General features: G+C 39.8%; 2 protein-coding genes across 10 annotated transcripts in view; one reads left to right on the forward strand and one right to left on the reverse strand.

The window, feature by feature from the left end:
* The first annotated feature begins 259 nt into the window (after window positions 1–259).
* rhol (rhodopsin, like) lies at window positions 260–2,609 on the forward strand. The gene has a single exon (XM_082155267.1). It carries the CDS (start codon window positions 565–567, stop codon window positions 1,630–1,632), a length of 1,068 nt encoding a protein of 355 aa, XP_082011393.1. The 5' UTR covers window positions 260–564; the 3' UTR covers window positions 1,633–2,609.
* Window positions 2,610–4,880: 2,271 nt separating this feature from the next.
* magi1b (membrane associated guanylate kinase, WW and PDZ domain containing 1b) overlaps window positions 4,881–15,456 on the reverse strand; it is a 134,125-nt gene continuing 123,549 nt past the window's right edge. For 7 of the 9 annotated variants that reach the window (XM_082155223.1, XM_082155228.1, XM_082155229.1 and 4 more), the window contains 5 exons: window positions 12,314–12,407; window positions 11,464–11,551; window positions 10,915–11,058; window positions 9,768–9,906; window positions 4,881–6,717 (listed from right to left, as the gene is read on the reverse strand). In XM_082155223.1, coding sequence (XP_082011349.1) covers window positions 5,543–6,717; window positions 9,768–9,906; window positions 10,915–11,058; window positions 11,464–11,551; window positions 12,314–12,407 — 1,640 coding nt within the window. In that variant the 3' untranslated portion in view covers window positions 4,881–5,542. Of the gene's footprint in view, window positions 6,718–8,290; window positions 8,371–8,476; window positions 9,907–10,914; window positions 11,059–11,463; window positions 11,552–12,313; window positions 12,408–15,456 lie in introns of those variants that run through there. The other 2 variants (XM_082155230.1, XM_082155231.1) reach the window with 2 other exon arrangements.

Raw genomic sequence — 15,456 nt, forward strand, 5'->3', positions numbered from 1 at the left:
ATATAACTTGATTTAAATATGCATAAAATAGGCTCTAAAATATGATATAAGAATATAAATAGGTATACATTCTAATACACCCCCCCCCCCCCCCCCAAATATAGAAAAACAATCCTATAATATAATAAGAAATAAAAAAATCTATATAATAAAACTTTCACTTTTATTTCTAACCTAAAATCTTTATGCAGAAAAAAGTTCATGTATATTTTCATTCGTCTACTCTTAGACTCTTTAGTTGTGGAGTAAAATTATTAGTGAATGAATATGTTAAAGATACAGTGGATAAGAAGACAACATGAGGTGTGTTGTCTTAAATTGCTCTACACAACAACTGATCCGTTTACCCCAATTGATGTAGACAGCTTAAATCCACATAACCTGATCACACGATGAGTGTCAGTGCAGGCAGAGATTAACGTAAGCATTGTCTAAACCATATTCTGCTGAGCAGTCAAATATGCTAATCTATAATCTGTCCTATAAAGGCACCTAAACGGAGTGTGCTCACTTTCCCAGACCAAACAAACCTACAGTGAGGGGTGGAGAAACAAACCAGCGATCATGAATGGCACGGAGGGACCGGACTTTTACATCCCCATGTCTAATGAGACTGGCGTGGTGCGCAGCCCATACGAGTACCCACAATACTACCTGGCATCGGAAGGGGTGTATTACTGTGTCGCCGCGTACATGGTCTTCCTCATCATTACCTGCACCATCATCAACGGCCTCACACTGTATGTGACCGTTGAAAACACGAAACTTCGAACCCCCCTGAACTACATCCTTCTGAACTTAGCCGTGGCTGACCTCTTTATGGTGTTTGGGGGATTCACGACCACCTTCTACACCTCCTTACATGGATATTTTGTCCTGGGACGTGCCGGCTGCAACATAGAGGGCCTGTTCGCTACACTTGGCGGTGAGATCGCGCTCTGGTCTCTGGTCGTCTTGGCTGTTGAGAGATGGGTGGTCGTCTGCAAGCCCTTCGCCAAATTTCGCTTCACGCAACTCCACGCCACCTTAGGTGTTGCCTTCTCTTGGACGATGGCCTCTACGTGTGCCATACCGCCTCTAATCGGATGGTCCCGCTACATTCCTGAGGGCTTGCAGTGTTCGTGCGGAGTGGATTATTACACGTTGAATCCTGAGACTGAAAACGAGTCTTTTGTTATCTACATGTTCGTCGTGCACTTCTCGATCCCTCTCATCGTCATTTCTTTCTGCTACGGCCGTCTGCTCTGCGCTGTCAAGGTAGCAGCCGCCCAGCAGCAGGAATCCGAGACTACCCAGAGGGCCGAGAGAGAAGTTACCCGAATGGTAATCCTCATGGTCATCGCTTTCCTAATATGTTGGGTCCCCTACGCCAGCGTGGCCTGGTATATCTTCACCCACCAGGGGAGTCAGTTCAGCCCCATTTTCATGACCATCCCGGCATTCTTTGCCAAGAGCTCAGCGCTCTACAACCCACTCATTTACGTCATGATGAATAAGCAGTTCCGTCACTCCGTGATGTTAATATTGTTCTGTGGAAACGATCCATTCCACGACGAGGAGGAAGCAAGTTCCACCTCAAAGTCCAAGACAGAGACCTCATCCGTCTCCTCCAGCTCTGCATCTTCTGCCTGAGGGTCACGCTCAAGGTTATTTGTGGAATACACAATACAACTGCCTGCTACCTATGGCAGCAACTTCCTTGTAAGGACATATAGACAATTCTGAAACGGCAGATGGAGTTGTATACTAATATATCGGTACACAGGCGTTTCAATAAAGCTCAGACTGTGAATGGGATAAAACGATTTTATATAAAATTCAGACGCATCACGCACCTAGTATTTTTGCCTCAAACTCTTAGGGTCCAATCATACATCTGACGCAATGCAGCGCCAGGCGCAACAAGTGTTATTTACTAGTTTCAGCCCGACACAGTTATCATTTTCATGTCCTGCGCCACGTTGTTTAAATAGCTAATGCATTTGCGCCTATTTGTGCGCCCATGTCATGCCCATGCTGGTCTGAAAACGAGGTTGCAAAATGTTACTATTTTGAGGCAACTGAAATAGATTGCGCCATTGACCAACAAAAACCTGGTCTAAAGTTAATGGCGCAGTATTTATTTTTTTATTATTTAAAGGGCACATTAATAATATGTGCCAATAGGCGAGTGCACAACGGGGGATTACACACACAGGGACGCGCAGCAGCACACAAACATGCCAAATATTAAAACTAAAAAGATTACTATGTAAAAGATTATTATTGTGTACATAAAATATGGTGGAATCCGGCTTGTCCAGTAGATGGTCTGCTTGCGCACTTTAACCTTACGCACAAGCAAATCCGTTTCCTCGCTAGAGAAGCATTCAGTCTTTCCGCTTGCAAATTCCGCCATGTAAAAGGCGAATCCGCCATGGCGCGAGCACAACTGGCTTTTAGAGGGAATGGGAGATGAGACTCTGATTGGTTTATTGCACGTTACGCCCAAAACACACCCATTACTCATTAAGAGAATAGGGACAACCCTTTAAGACCATGCACCGGGTGCGCCGACCATTTTTCCCGTCGTTAGACTTGCAAAAGTGGATTCGGACACGGCCTAAGTGCACTTGTTAAAATAGGGCCCTTAGTGTGCAAGAGGACCTGGGTTTAAATCCTGATTTTATACATTATATTCATAATTGGGATTTCATATATGGGATTTTAGCAAGGATGTATCAAATTGATCAAACGTGATAGACTTCTACATTGTTACAAGATATCTTTAAAAAAACATGCATCATAGTTTCTACAAAAATATGAGCAGCACAACGGTTTTCAACATTGATAATAATCAGAAGTGTTTAAGTAGAAAACAAATTTAAATTGCATTAATATTGTAATAATATTTCATAATACATACATGTAATAATATGTAATAAAAATATACTAATATCATCCATTTTTTTTATCCAACAAATGCAGGTTCGGTAGGCATAAGATTATATATATTATTTAAGAAAAATGTATATAACCCACATATTTAATCAATGTTATGAATCAACATGAATGAATCAATCAAAATAATTTAGTTTTAATTAATTTGAGCAGAATAAACCGGCCGTGAAGCACCAGAATATCAATCAAGTAAATGCAAACATCATCTGAGCTGTACTGATCACTGCAAAAATGCAGTCTCAATGTTATCTTTGTGCAAAACAATGTGTGCTAAACAGGATCAAGATTAATACAAAGGTTTTCAGAGAATGATTTAAAGAATCCCTTTCTTATTAAATGTAACTGGCAATGTTGGTTTTATACTTAATGTTAAACTTAACTACAATAGAGAACAGTTTGTGGCAAAACTTAACCAAACAATGATCAAGGCACCATTGACACAATGACATTGACTGCCAAGTCAACTATAAACAAATGCATGCATTTTCTGTCATGTATGTGAGCATGGAAAATTAAACATTTAAAGTCCAATCAATGTTTCCATGATCATTTTTTATATCACCGTTATATGGTTTTTGAGCCATGCTCTCTGCAAACAAATGTCTATGAAACTCTGTAAAAATGACCTTGAGGTAACTATAGCAACCCAGAAACCTCCTACCCTCCCCCTGATGAACAACAGAATACAAATTCAAACCTGCATAAAAAGAAGAGAAGGGCACAAATGCTAGCATATTTAGATGGATGGATAGATAGACATAGAAAGACTGTAAAAAAAAAAGTCAACTTTTTTTTCATTTTTTAAAATCAGTTTAATGCAATTTAAGTTGAAATGACTTAAATAGCCAAGTTGATTGTACTTAAAAATGTACTAAAATACTTAAATTATTTACAGTACAGACAGACAGACAGACAGACAGACAGACAGATAGATAGACAGATAGATAGATAGATAGATAGAACAAGAACAAGAACAAGAACAAGAACAATAGTTAAGACAGACAGACAGACAGATTTCTTTGCTTGGATCGAGATGTTGGGAAGTCAGCATACTTTGCACGGCTGGAAAGCAACAGTGTCTGTAGCTTACGTCACTCCAATTCTTTTTTCATTCTCCAAAATGTAGGCCTTCTATTCTTGGATGCAGCAGTGGGACTAAAATGAGGTCAAAATAACACCAGGTAGCTCAACTAACACTATGTCATTCCAGGAATGAATCAAACACTTTTGTCTTGTGCCAGATATTAGAGAACTCTCAATCACACATAGTTCTTCTGCACAGTCATCTTTTCATCTGTTAAAAAAATCATTTCTACCTTTTTAAATATTTAGCTATAGACCAAATTGTGCCAGCATTAACTAAATAGTTTTAAGGCCTAGATTTTGTTGGGCAAACTTAAATTAACTGAAAGTTTAGTAAAAACACTTTTCTGGATCTGTAATTTTTATGATCATTCTGTAAAGTTGTGTTGTTCAAGTAAGGACATACTAATTCACTCTTATCCCTAACCAGCCTATCCCTACCAGTGCTGTAGTAGAGAACAAAGTACACCTGAAGGGCTTCTCTTTTTATGCATTCACATCATTCTCTTTAAGCCAGAGAGAAACACTCAGTCTCTTATTCATCTGATAACCCGAGAGGAGTCATTCTCACTGGATTTTTAAAAAGCTGTAGACTCCGTGGGTAGTGTATTGAATCTCTTTTCCTTCACCTTTTGAACTGCCAAGGAGATAAAGAAGTCTTTGTTCTCTCCTCCTCTTTATTTTCCAGACATGTTGGCAAAGTGTTGAAGAACCCAGTGCAGTTAAACACCATCTCTATACCTCCCACACGCATCCATCTTGAATACATTTCACTGTCCAAGTTATCCTCCGCTCGATCAGCTAACTTGCCCATTTCCTCTTTGTGAGCATGAGAATTATAAGAAAGACCATCAAGATGTGTATATATACTGTTTTTATTTTTTGAACATTATCATCATAGTTTTTATTTCATTATCCCTTCATTCTTTTAAAATGATCACCTCTGAATGTACACATACTGCAAACTGTCAAAAATATACAAACGAATGCAGGCTTGTGCTATACTCTGGTCAAATGTCTAAAAAACAGTGGCACTGGGGAAGAGAAAGAAAATAAAAGAGAGAAAAGACATTGAAAGTGTAAAGACATGCACAGTATATGTCTGAGCACCACATTGACTGAGCTGCTCGGTGCATGAGAGGGCTCTCTGTAACACAAGGTTTCAGAATCGGACAGTAGTCCAAAAGGCTGTCCTTTATAAAACAAAACAAAAGAAAAACAAAAAGAAAACACCAATAATGGTACTGTTAGGCACATAATCGTTTTCTTTATACATAGTTGTCAAACTCTGTAGAACTGCTAGCAGATTTATAAAAAGGGTCATAAAAGAAACCAAAATGACACTTCGATGGAAAGAAAAGAAATCATTCTTCTGCTGTTGAGAGTTGTAAAGATGTTCAACCATGAGAAAACACCAGTTTTCAAATCAATAATTTAGTATCCAGGGTCTGCGCAGTCCTTGGATGAAGGCTCGTGTGGACAGTGGGCTCTGGGTATGGTGTCCTTCCCAGTCGACAGATCAGATGCTGAGGTCTTTGGAGCTCTCTTTGTAGGCCTTCCTCCTCGGCTCAGGTACGTTGTTGTTAGCTCTACTGTAATTGGATCTGAGCGTGCTATAATACCCACTCAGCTGAGAGGCGTCTTCTTCCTCCTCCTCATCGCGGTACCCTCCGATGGGAGACAGGTCTCGACTTAGACTCCTCGTCCGGTATGAGTATGAAACTGGTGACTCGACTCTACGGTCTCCATCCTGTCTGCCCCCACTTCTCACAGGGGAACGGCCCCTCAATAAAGAGTTGTAGTTCTGGAAGGCCGAAACCGAGTTGGGCGTCCGAACGCGGGGAAAGGTGCCGTCACCAGAAGCCCCACGGAGAAGGGTCGAATCGCGATAGGATTCAAGGTAGCTGGGTGGCTCTCTCTGTAGGGTGTTACCCAGACTGAGCCGGTCCAGGGATGTCGCCAAAAGTGGAATGCTCTCGGAGCGGGATGGAGGCTTCGGAGGAGGAGGTTCCTTTAAGGTCACATCCAGCACATCGTCGAACTCATCGTTGTAGGGTTTATCTGAAGAAGCCGTAGGGCGTCTTGAGGGAGACTGGTATCTGGAGCGTTGAGGGGAGCGGTAGGGAGATCTACGGCGGTAAGGAGAACTGCGGCGATGACCAGATCGGTGGGGTGAACGCTGAGGTGAACTGTGTCTGCGAGGGGACGAGTCGCGATGATGCCGTCTATCTGGCGAGCGGCCTTGTCTCTGGTTGTATCGACTGTCCAAGGTGTTTTCGGCACTCCGAGCTCTGCGCCTGTCTGGGGAGCGGTGCTTCCGGTGGTGATGGTGGTTCTGGTTGTGGCTGCGGTGGTGGTGGTGGTGATGCTGTGAGTCATCCGTGCTGGACCTCTTCTTGTCGCCCTTCCTCTTGTGAGGCTTTGAAGTTCCGCTGTCCTTTCCGTGACCCTTGCTCCTGCTTTTCTTTTCGGGGGAGCGGTGTCTGTGGTTGTTGTGACGGTGATTTGACCGGTGGCTGTGCTCCCGTTGGCCAGACTCCTGCCCTCTCCTGTCGTCATTACGTGATGATTTGTGAAGGTCTGGTGGATAGCTGGACTCCGATGGTGGGTGGGGCCGACTTTCGGGAGGAGCTGCGTTCACTTCCGAAACAGTTTGTGCACCGGCGCTGAGGCCGTTGCCGTCGTTGATGCCGTCTGTAAGATATGAGTAATTATGGGTGAACTCAGTTATTTGAACAAATATCAAGTTACTGTATGTGATGGATTGTGAATGTGTCTTTATCCTTACTTTATTTCCACGAAACGCTGATATTGGTTTGGCTGTTACCATGACTAGACAACAGTGTCCCCATTAAGTACGTTTGCATGCACTTTAAAAGTTTGATATCAGTTGAACTAAAACAATAAATCAAGGCTGGAATCCACTACATGACTTTTGCCCAGATTTGCAGTCTGGAGGCAATGCTTGTCACCGAAAGTCAGGTGACATTTTGGTCAGTTGGACTTCAAAGAAACTAGTCCAACTAGTTGTAGTATATGAGGGGCACAGAGTCTGATTCGCTAGCTTCAGAATATGATTAATTCCAGTCAGAGGAAATCAAACACACAGTATTTGACATTTGGAGCCGATTTTAGAACACATAGTGTTTTCATTTCTCATGCATCTCCTAGCAACAAGGAGCATGTATCCGCATGGATTTGTTTTGTTTGGAATGACAAGAAAGTCTGTTAGTGTGAACTTCAGTCATTTAATGTGTGATGCCCACTTTTTGTTTGTAACTATTTTCACAGTTGGCAATTAGAGAATGATGCCTTGTGTATAAAATCTGTTCAGAGTTTAAGAAGTTGTGCAGTGTATTCCAGCCTTTAGTCTGGTGAAGTCGGACGAACAAACCGAAATATGCGATTATAGTTCAGCTTTGCCCAGCATGTGTACTTGTTAATCTACAAGAGGTTACTACAATTGGCCTCTGCATTGTAAGACAGAAGTGATGCGAGACCTGTTTTCTTAATATTTGATTATGCTTTGCCACGTATACTTGGACAGACAGTGATGACTGGAACACGGCTATGCAAAAGCCTGTTGTATCTGCGCATGTTAACGTACTTGGTGATTCTGTTTCTACTCTGAAGCAACAATTAAGAAAAATTCTAGTGTTGATAAAGATGATTCTCATCTGACACAAACTCATGCATTTGCTGCTTCTATTCAAATTGATTTTGAATTATTTAACTCCAAAACGTAACGGACTGGTTTTTGATAGACATGTCTATATGATTGGATGTAACAAACCTGAGGCAAAACTTGCAGGCAAACATTTTTGTTCCCACAACTCTTTTCTGAAGCAGTTTAAAACTAAGATTCTACATGTAGAAGCGCTTTCGAGCTACATATTTTCTACATGTCTAAGATAGACAAGGATCCAAAGAGTCAAAGAAAATGTACCTGTACCAGGTAATGGCTTTGGTGGGTGGCAAACGTCGACAAAAAAAGAAACGCATGACAAAAAAAAAAAAAAAAAAAACACCCAGTAATAACAACAAAAAATGCATTCATTGATGAGGTTTTCATTTTGTCTGTGGTGATGTCGGCAAACCTAAATGCAAGAATGAACCCACTCATTCAGGTCACAATGTCAGGAATGGCCAGAGCACTGGCAATGCATTCTTGTGTAAATGAACTTGCAAGGGACAGTACAGTTGAGTGGAAGCCACAGCACAGAAAACTGCCAGAGATGTGATGAGACGGTACACGGGATCTACAAACCGTGGTCTGATTTTGGTAGAAAGCAGGCTCTCCTGTCTTTTCAGATCTCATACAAGCAGCGGCTTGGGGAGCAACCATCGCTATGGGTGGAAGGAAGAGCCCAGAACAACAGAAAAGAGTAGATAAAAAAGGAGAGAGAAGCAGAGTATTTAGATCCCTGAAACAACAGTCGTGAGAGAGTTATGCTCTTTTGCAATGGAAACAGTGTTTATTTTATCAATTAGTCAAAGATAGAGATTGTCCATAAAACGCCCCCACCCTTGAGTGAAAAATCAACAGTAACAGAGAGAGCCGGAACCAAACGCGCGCACACACGCACACACACACACACACACACACACACACACACACACACACACACACACACATCCTCGCCCAGCTGCAAAATCAACCCAAAGACAGTGAGATGTGGATGCCGTAACAAGCTTATGTGCACAAACACACACACACCATATGAAGCAGTTTACATTGCAAACAGAAAGAAAACAAAAGTGGTGAGACGTGGAAGAGAAAAATGAGAAAAACAAGTACAAAATGGTATAAAAATATACAACCTCACAGAGATATCATGTTGGTGCAGGAAAGGACACATTATATCACATTCTGAACTCGACAAAATACATGAATGAGCATCTTTAAATGGTCAAGACCGAAAACAAAACAAAAAAACATAAAAAATAACTGTGGCAAATTAGTACATGAATTTTCCATAAATATTATGGAAATTTACAAGAAAAAAAAAACACATTTAGATATTCACTGACATCATGCGGCACTGACATTATGCTCAATAAGTGAGTTGCTTTCTGTCTGTAAATGAAAGGATGTAACGTCCGATAACAATCCGTTAGATACACAAAATAAATTTGATAATGGAATGTGGAGTTTAAGAACCATCTGCAATGTTTGCAAAGAAGCAGTTGACATGTACAACGTGCAAAACGATCGGTGAATATGTGGAATACAGTATTGTGAGTTTTCACCGAAACGGCTAATGATACCAGAATGCGTTGTAGTCATGGAGTCTCTTTAAAGACCCTTCTCAGTAGCTTACATTCACCTTCAATAAATATCATAAATATGTTACAACTCACTGACATGGTCATGCCACCTCAATGGAGGGCATGAAGGAGTTTATCATATTTTTTTTTTCTCTCTGAAAAACAATAAACGTATATCCAGTTTTAGAAACGTTAATATTTCTGCCTCCTCGCTTTGCTTGTTTTTAATTCTTGTGAAGTATTACGAAAAGCATGTGCCACAACCACCACCCAAAAGCCACATATCCCATAGTCCCCTAGGCTAGCCCAGTGCACAGAGGCAAGGGGGGCAACAGCAGCAAGAGGAAGGCCCATCACCCAGCAGGAGGTCAGAGTGCGCAGAAAAGAAGAGGTGGTGGTGTTGTCGACCCCCGCGGGGGAAACTCCTCAAGGTGTGAAGACAGGGGAGAAGGGGATGTTCTCGTAGATTGACCCACCATATTCTGGCACCGAGCCGTCCCCCCTCCTTAGGACCAGGTGGACTTTTCGGCCACCGCTTTTGATCAGTTCAATGGCACGGGCGTGCTTCATGCCCTTGGTGCTCTCCCCATTGATCTCCAGGATCTCATCTCCAACCTATGAAGAAATCAAGAGAGGATAAAAGTAAGGCAATGGTACCTATATTTAGCTGTGACATCCAGTAAACATCGTCATGCATATAGAAAGCTAAAGATGAAGAGGAAGGTAGAATTTCCTTTGTTCTATTTTTCCTCTCTGCCTCTGGTTATCTGTCAGCGCTTACCATCAAGGGAATACCGTCTCCACATAAGTGGGTCTTCGGCTGACAACTCGCTGCGCTTCACAGAGTCGCTATGTGTTGCTTTCCTCTCATCTAACTTGCAGAGCTTAGTACAGCGGCTGTGCAATTCATTTGTTTGCATTGATGCTAATGGACAGTTAATCTCTCTATTTCTCAATTACTTTTTAAAAGCCACATTTCAACATCACTTCTAAGATGACAATGGGGATAGAAATACAAAGTGCTAGTCCGATGCAAGAGTCGGACAATGTGTTATACAGATGCTAACAGATGTTGTTGTGGGTGGTTCTAACTGTGAAAGCAATAGTAAATTAAATTAAATGCACTAACTGTATTATCGTGCATAGTTAGGGGAGCAAAATAAAAGTTTTAGAAAGTAATAAAAAGACACTGCTTGATATATTATTTGTTGTTGACAAGACATTGTGAGAAATCAAACTTCAGTAGGAAATGTATCTATCACTTTAGAAAATCATATAATATAATATAATGAACATTAAATTACCAACTTTTAAAAAGAAGAATAAAGTGCTTATATATACACATCTTTGTATGTGAGAAAGGCATTGTATCCAATCAAACTTCAACTGTAATAATATAATATAATATAATATAATATAATATAATATAATAATTTAAATCAAATGAATATTTATTCATCTATATTTATTAATTATCTATCATAACTTATCCTGGGGCATCTTGTTAGGTGATTTAATGAATCTAAGTTCAGATCACTCATATTCAGATGCTGATTCTAATTCAAGTAAGATTAAATCCTAATATGTGTATCCTGATTCATGTTCAGGGTTAGCTGCACGCACCCTCATCTTTCCGTTTCGCACGGCTGCTCCGTCCTCTGCTAGTCTCAGCACATACAGGTCCATGTTGTACTCTCGACCCCCTCGAAGGCTGAAGCCAAAGCCTTTATTGTCCCTCTCCAGATCAACAGAGTAGAATTCAGCATCCTAAAACACAAACACATACACGCCAAGGTCAGTGATGAATCTGTAATTGTGCATTTTTTTCATCAAGGCTCCCATTTCAACAAAGGGAACATAAGCCACCAGCAGGAAACTAAAATGTATTTTGATAGTAGCATCATCCGTAGAACAGCTTAAATAATTGATCTGGCTCTGATGGTATTTTAGTTAGGTGCAAAGGTCCATCAAGAGATACCAACGAACATGGCACCATACAAACACAGAATAAAAGAATCTCTAGTGTAAAATTAGTCACAAATTCGCTTTGGTGGTTCAAACATTTTACGGTCTCTTGTTTTTGACAGTCCATCAAACTACTGGCATGTCTTCTCTCAGAGGGCAGAACATCTGAAGGAGACGGCAGTGTAGGGAATGGAGTGAGCGAAGTACCTGATTTGAAGGTTGTGTTGGAGCTGGAGGGGGCGGAGCTTGTGGGGCTTTGAACTCATAAGACTCCTGTTTTGGTTTGGTGTTGTTTCTGGGAAGAAGAAAAAAAGACAAACCTTTTGTAAAATAATGAGCACTGATACATCACAGCCACAAAAAGCCTTTGGACACTCTTAAAGGTATAGCGGAGGATGTTTTACTTCCTGGTGGGTAGTCTAAACTATTGGTCCTCCTAATTGTCAATCATTCTGGTGAATCAATCAAACTTTTCAAAAAGTGGAGAGGGCGGGTCTTATCTAAAATTTGGAAAGATCCTCCGCTATACCTTTAAGCTAGCTGTTTTCTATTTGAATACATTTTAAAATGTAATTTACTCCTGTGATGGCAAAGCTGAATTTTCAGCATCATTACTCCAATCTTAAGAGTCACATGATCCTTCAGAAATCATTTTAATATGCTGATTTGGTGTTTAAGAAACATTTCTTATTATTAACAATGTCGAAAACAGTTAATTCAATGCATCATTGCAGAATAAAAGTATTAATTTCTTTAAAAAAAATAAAAATACTGACCCCAAACTAGTTAGCTTTCAGAAAAGCGCTCATACCAACTTTTAATTTATTATCACCAAATGCAATGAAGTTCATTAATTTTTAAATGTGACTTAAGTGTTCAAATACATTTTGGGAGCCACATTACATTTTTAATGGAGTGGCCTGATGTGATTTTCTTTCATAAATAAATAACGAGCAACCATCAAGAATATTAAACTTAACTTAAATTACTTAAAATTCCTCTTTTTTTCCAACTCAAAATGGCTGTTTATTATTAAGTTGAGGTGTGTGGAACGTACCTTGGCTCAGGTGCAGTTTGCTGTTGAGGGGTGTGTGTGGTAGTTATGGTTGCAATCTTCTCAGCGTTGGTCAGCAGTGATGCATTGGAGGACTCTGCAGGAGGAACATCAGAAATGGTAAGGAAGATACAGAAGCCTCCACATCATTACCCATAATGCATGTGCAGTGTGTAAGCGTACCCTGTGGACCAAGTATCATAGGCCCATTTTCCATACAACAAAACATTAGCACTAGTGCACTGTGCAAGCGCACTCCAGCTGGGCAGCAGGAACACCGGCACATTTATCATTCTGGCTCTAGCTTTCTCATCACAGATTACATTACAGCCTAATGACCGAAATACCATGCAAAGCCGAACACCCAATTTTCCTCTTTTGTCTGTAATCTCATATCACAATCTACCCTCGCATTAACAGTTACAACAGCATGTGTTGAAGAGATAGTTCACCCAAAAATAGATATTCTGTATCATTTATTTACTTTCATGCAATTCCAAACCTGTATGATTTTATTCTTTCAATGGAACATACAGCAAATTAAGATATCCTGAATAGTGTTCATGCTGTGGTTAGAGTTAGAGCAAGTTTGAATAAAATTGAAAAACCTAATAAAGAAGATCAGATTTATCGTGAATAATGACAACATTTTTGGTCTTGGAAAGTATTGCACAAGTCATATCTCATATACTACCGGTCAAAAGTTTGGAATAATAATGATTTTCTAATGTTTTTGAAAGAATTCTCTTATGCTCACCAAGGCTGCATTTATTTGATAAGATATTATTACAATTCAAAATAACTGGCAAAGCTGAATTTTCAGCTTCAGTGTCACATGATCTTTCAGAAATCATTCTAATATGCTGATTATAAATTACTGTTGGTGCTCACTTACTAAAAATGGTTCTTATTATCAGTGTTGATTTTGTGGAAAGCATGATCATTTTTTCTCATGATTCTTTGATTAATTGAAAGTTAAAAACAGCATTTATTTGAAATACAAATCTTTTGTAACATTATAAATGTCTTTACTGTCGCTTTTGATCAAATTAGTGCATCCTTTAAATTAAAATCATACTTGGCCTACATTTTTGAAAGGTAGTGGTTTCCACAAAAAATATTAAACAGCACAAAAGTTTTCAAAATTGGTTATAATAAATATCTTGAGCACCATATCGCATATTATAATGATTTCTGAAGAATCATGTGAGACTGAATTCCAGGAATATATTACATTATACACAATAGAATGTGTATACATCATACACAATAGAAAAGTTATTTCAAATTGTAATATATATATATATTTACAATTTTACTGTTTTTACTATATATTTGATCAAATAAATAAAGTCTAGGTGAGGATAAGAGACTGAATGTTTAACAACATAAAATATATATATATATTTTTGGAGCTTGACAGACTGTAGTCATTGTGTGCTTTTGTCAAAAGGAAAAAAGCAGCTTAAACATTCTTCAAAACTTCTCCTTTTATTCGTTTATGGGTGAACCACTGTACTAATTTAATTGATCTTGGATCGTTTGCTTTGACTGCATCGGCCTAACTCTTAAATCAGCTGTCACCAATGAAACGCGGACTGCTGTTGCTTGGGCTCAAAGCTGCTTTAATTCCGCCCCACTGGGCAGTCACTGTGGGGGCGAGAGGGGACTTTGATGAGTGCACAGCCCGTGAATCCCACCGTCTTAAAATAGCCTTTCCCCATCACTCTGCTGGGAACAGACTTGGCGTTCTCTCTCTTTCCTCATCTCATGGTTTTATCTTCTTGTTTTTTTTCCTTCCTCTTTTCTCCACTCAGAAAGCACAAAAAAAATGCATAAACTATAAATGATGCATAAATTAAGCGCAGAAACCAGTAAGAAACCAAAAGACAAGAGTTTAGTAACTGCAGTCAAGTAACATTCAGGGAAGCAAAAAAGAAAAACTGCCCACAACGAACCGTCTTCGCCCTCCTGTAAACACAACCAGACGTACACATCCACATTCTGTCAATTTTGGAAATTCCCATAGTATGCCAGCTCTCTCCGATTAAAGAGTATGAAGAACTCAGACAGACTCCAGTGTATTTGGCATCACATATTACAGCAGAGCCGAAACTTAACTGGAAACTTTTTTATTATTGCATGCCGCCTTCCCTCTGAGGAAAACACTCAGTATTGTGAACAGACACACTGGCACATGCATGCACGCATATACCATGAGCTCTTACACCATTGGCCAAAACTCACGTTTTTGAGGGGGAACCAGTGTCAGTTCTGGCTCACTTGGTGCCCTAGGTGAGCTGAGACTTAATCAAAGAAAATAAAACACTTAGTACAACTAATTAGTACTTAGATATAGGTCAGAGGAAGAGTTTTTGTTTAGCATTAAAAGCGGGGGGGGGGGGGGAGTCTATACATAAATACATTTTATATTCTATGAATATATATTTCTCTATAAACAAATATATAAACAAACATATTTTTCTCACAAATAAAATATGTTCCTAAAAGAATCCTTACTCTTCACTTCTGACTTAATTTCCAAAGATGTAATTTTTCTTAAAAGCTGCATAAAAAAAACACTAGCTACTTGTCATGTCTGGTCTATGTTTTGCTTCAGTTGGACTTTGAGATAGTTTTGCACGGTTCTCAGTTCAGTTTCCTGTGTTTTCTTTGTTTACGCTCTTCTGTTGCCATGGTTTTCGATTTGCCCTCATGCGTCTCACCTGTGTCTTGTTAATTATCTAGCTAAGTCCCTAATGTTTCCCTGTGTATTTACAGCCCTTATTTTCAGTGTTTCTCCGTCCGTTATCGTCAATATATATTGGTTTTTGAGAAGTTCAGAGTAATCTGAATGTTCGGCAATTTAGATTTTTGTTATTTAATAAAGTATGCAGCACATAGATCCTGCTGCAAGTGCAACCAATGGTGTCACTACTAAAATCTCTGGGGAAACATTGAAATGTGCATGACGCTTATGCACGGCTGTGTCTTTGTTCCGCAACCAGCCTTGTTGGTGTGCCATCTGTCAATATTACAACAGCACAATACGAAGGTGTTCTGCCTCTAAGGTTATAAGAGCGTGTGTTGCATATTCATTGTGTTGATCCCCTCACAGGTTCCTGTTCATTATTCTTCTTCTAATA

This window comes from Leuciscus leuciscus (genome assembly GCF_965113295.1).
Source record: "Leuciscus leuciscus genome assembly, chromosome: 23".
NCBI lineage: Eukaryota > Metazoa > Chordata > Actinopteri > Cypriniformes > Leuciscidae > Leuciscus > Leuciscus leuciscus.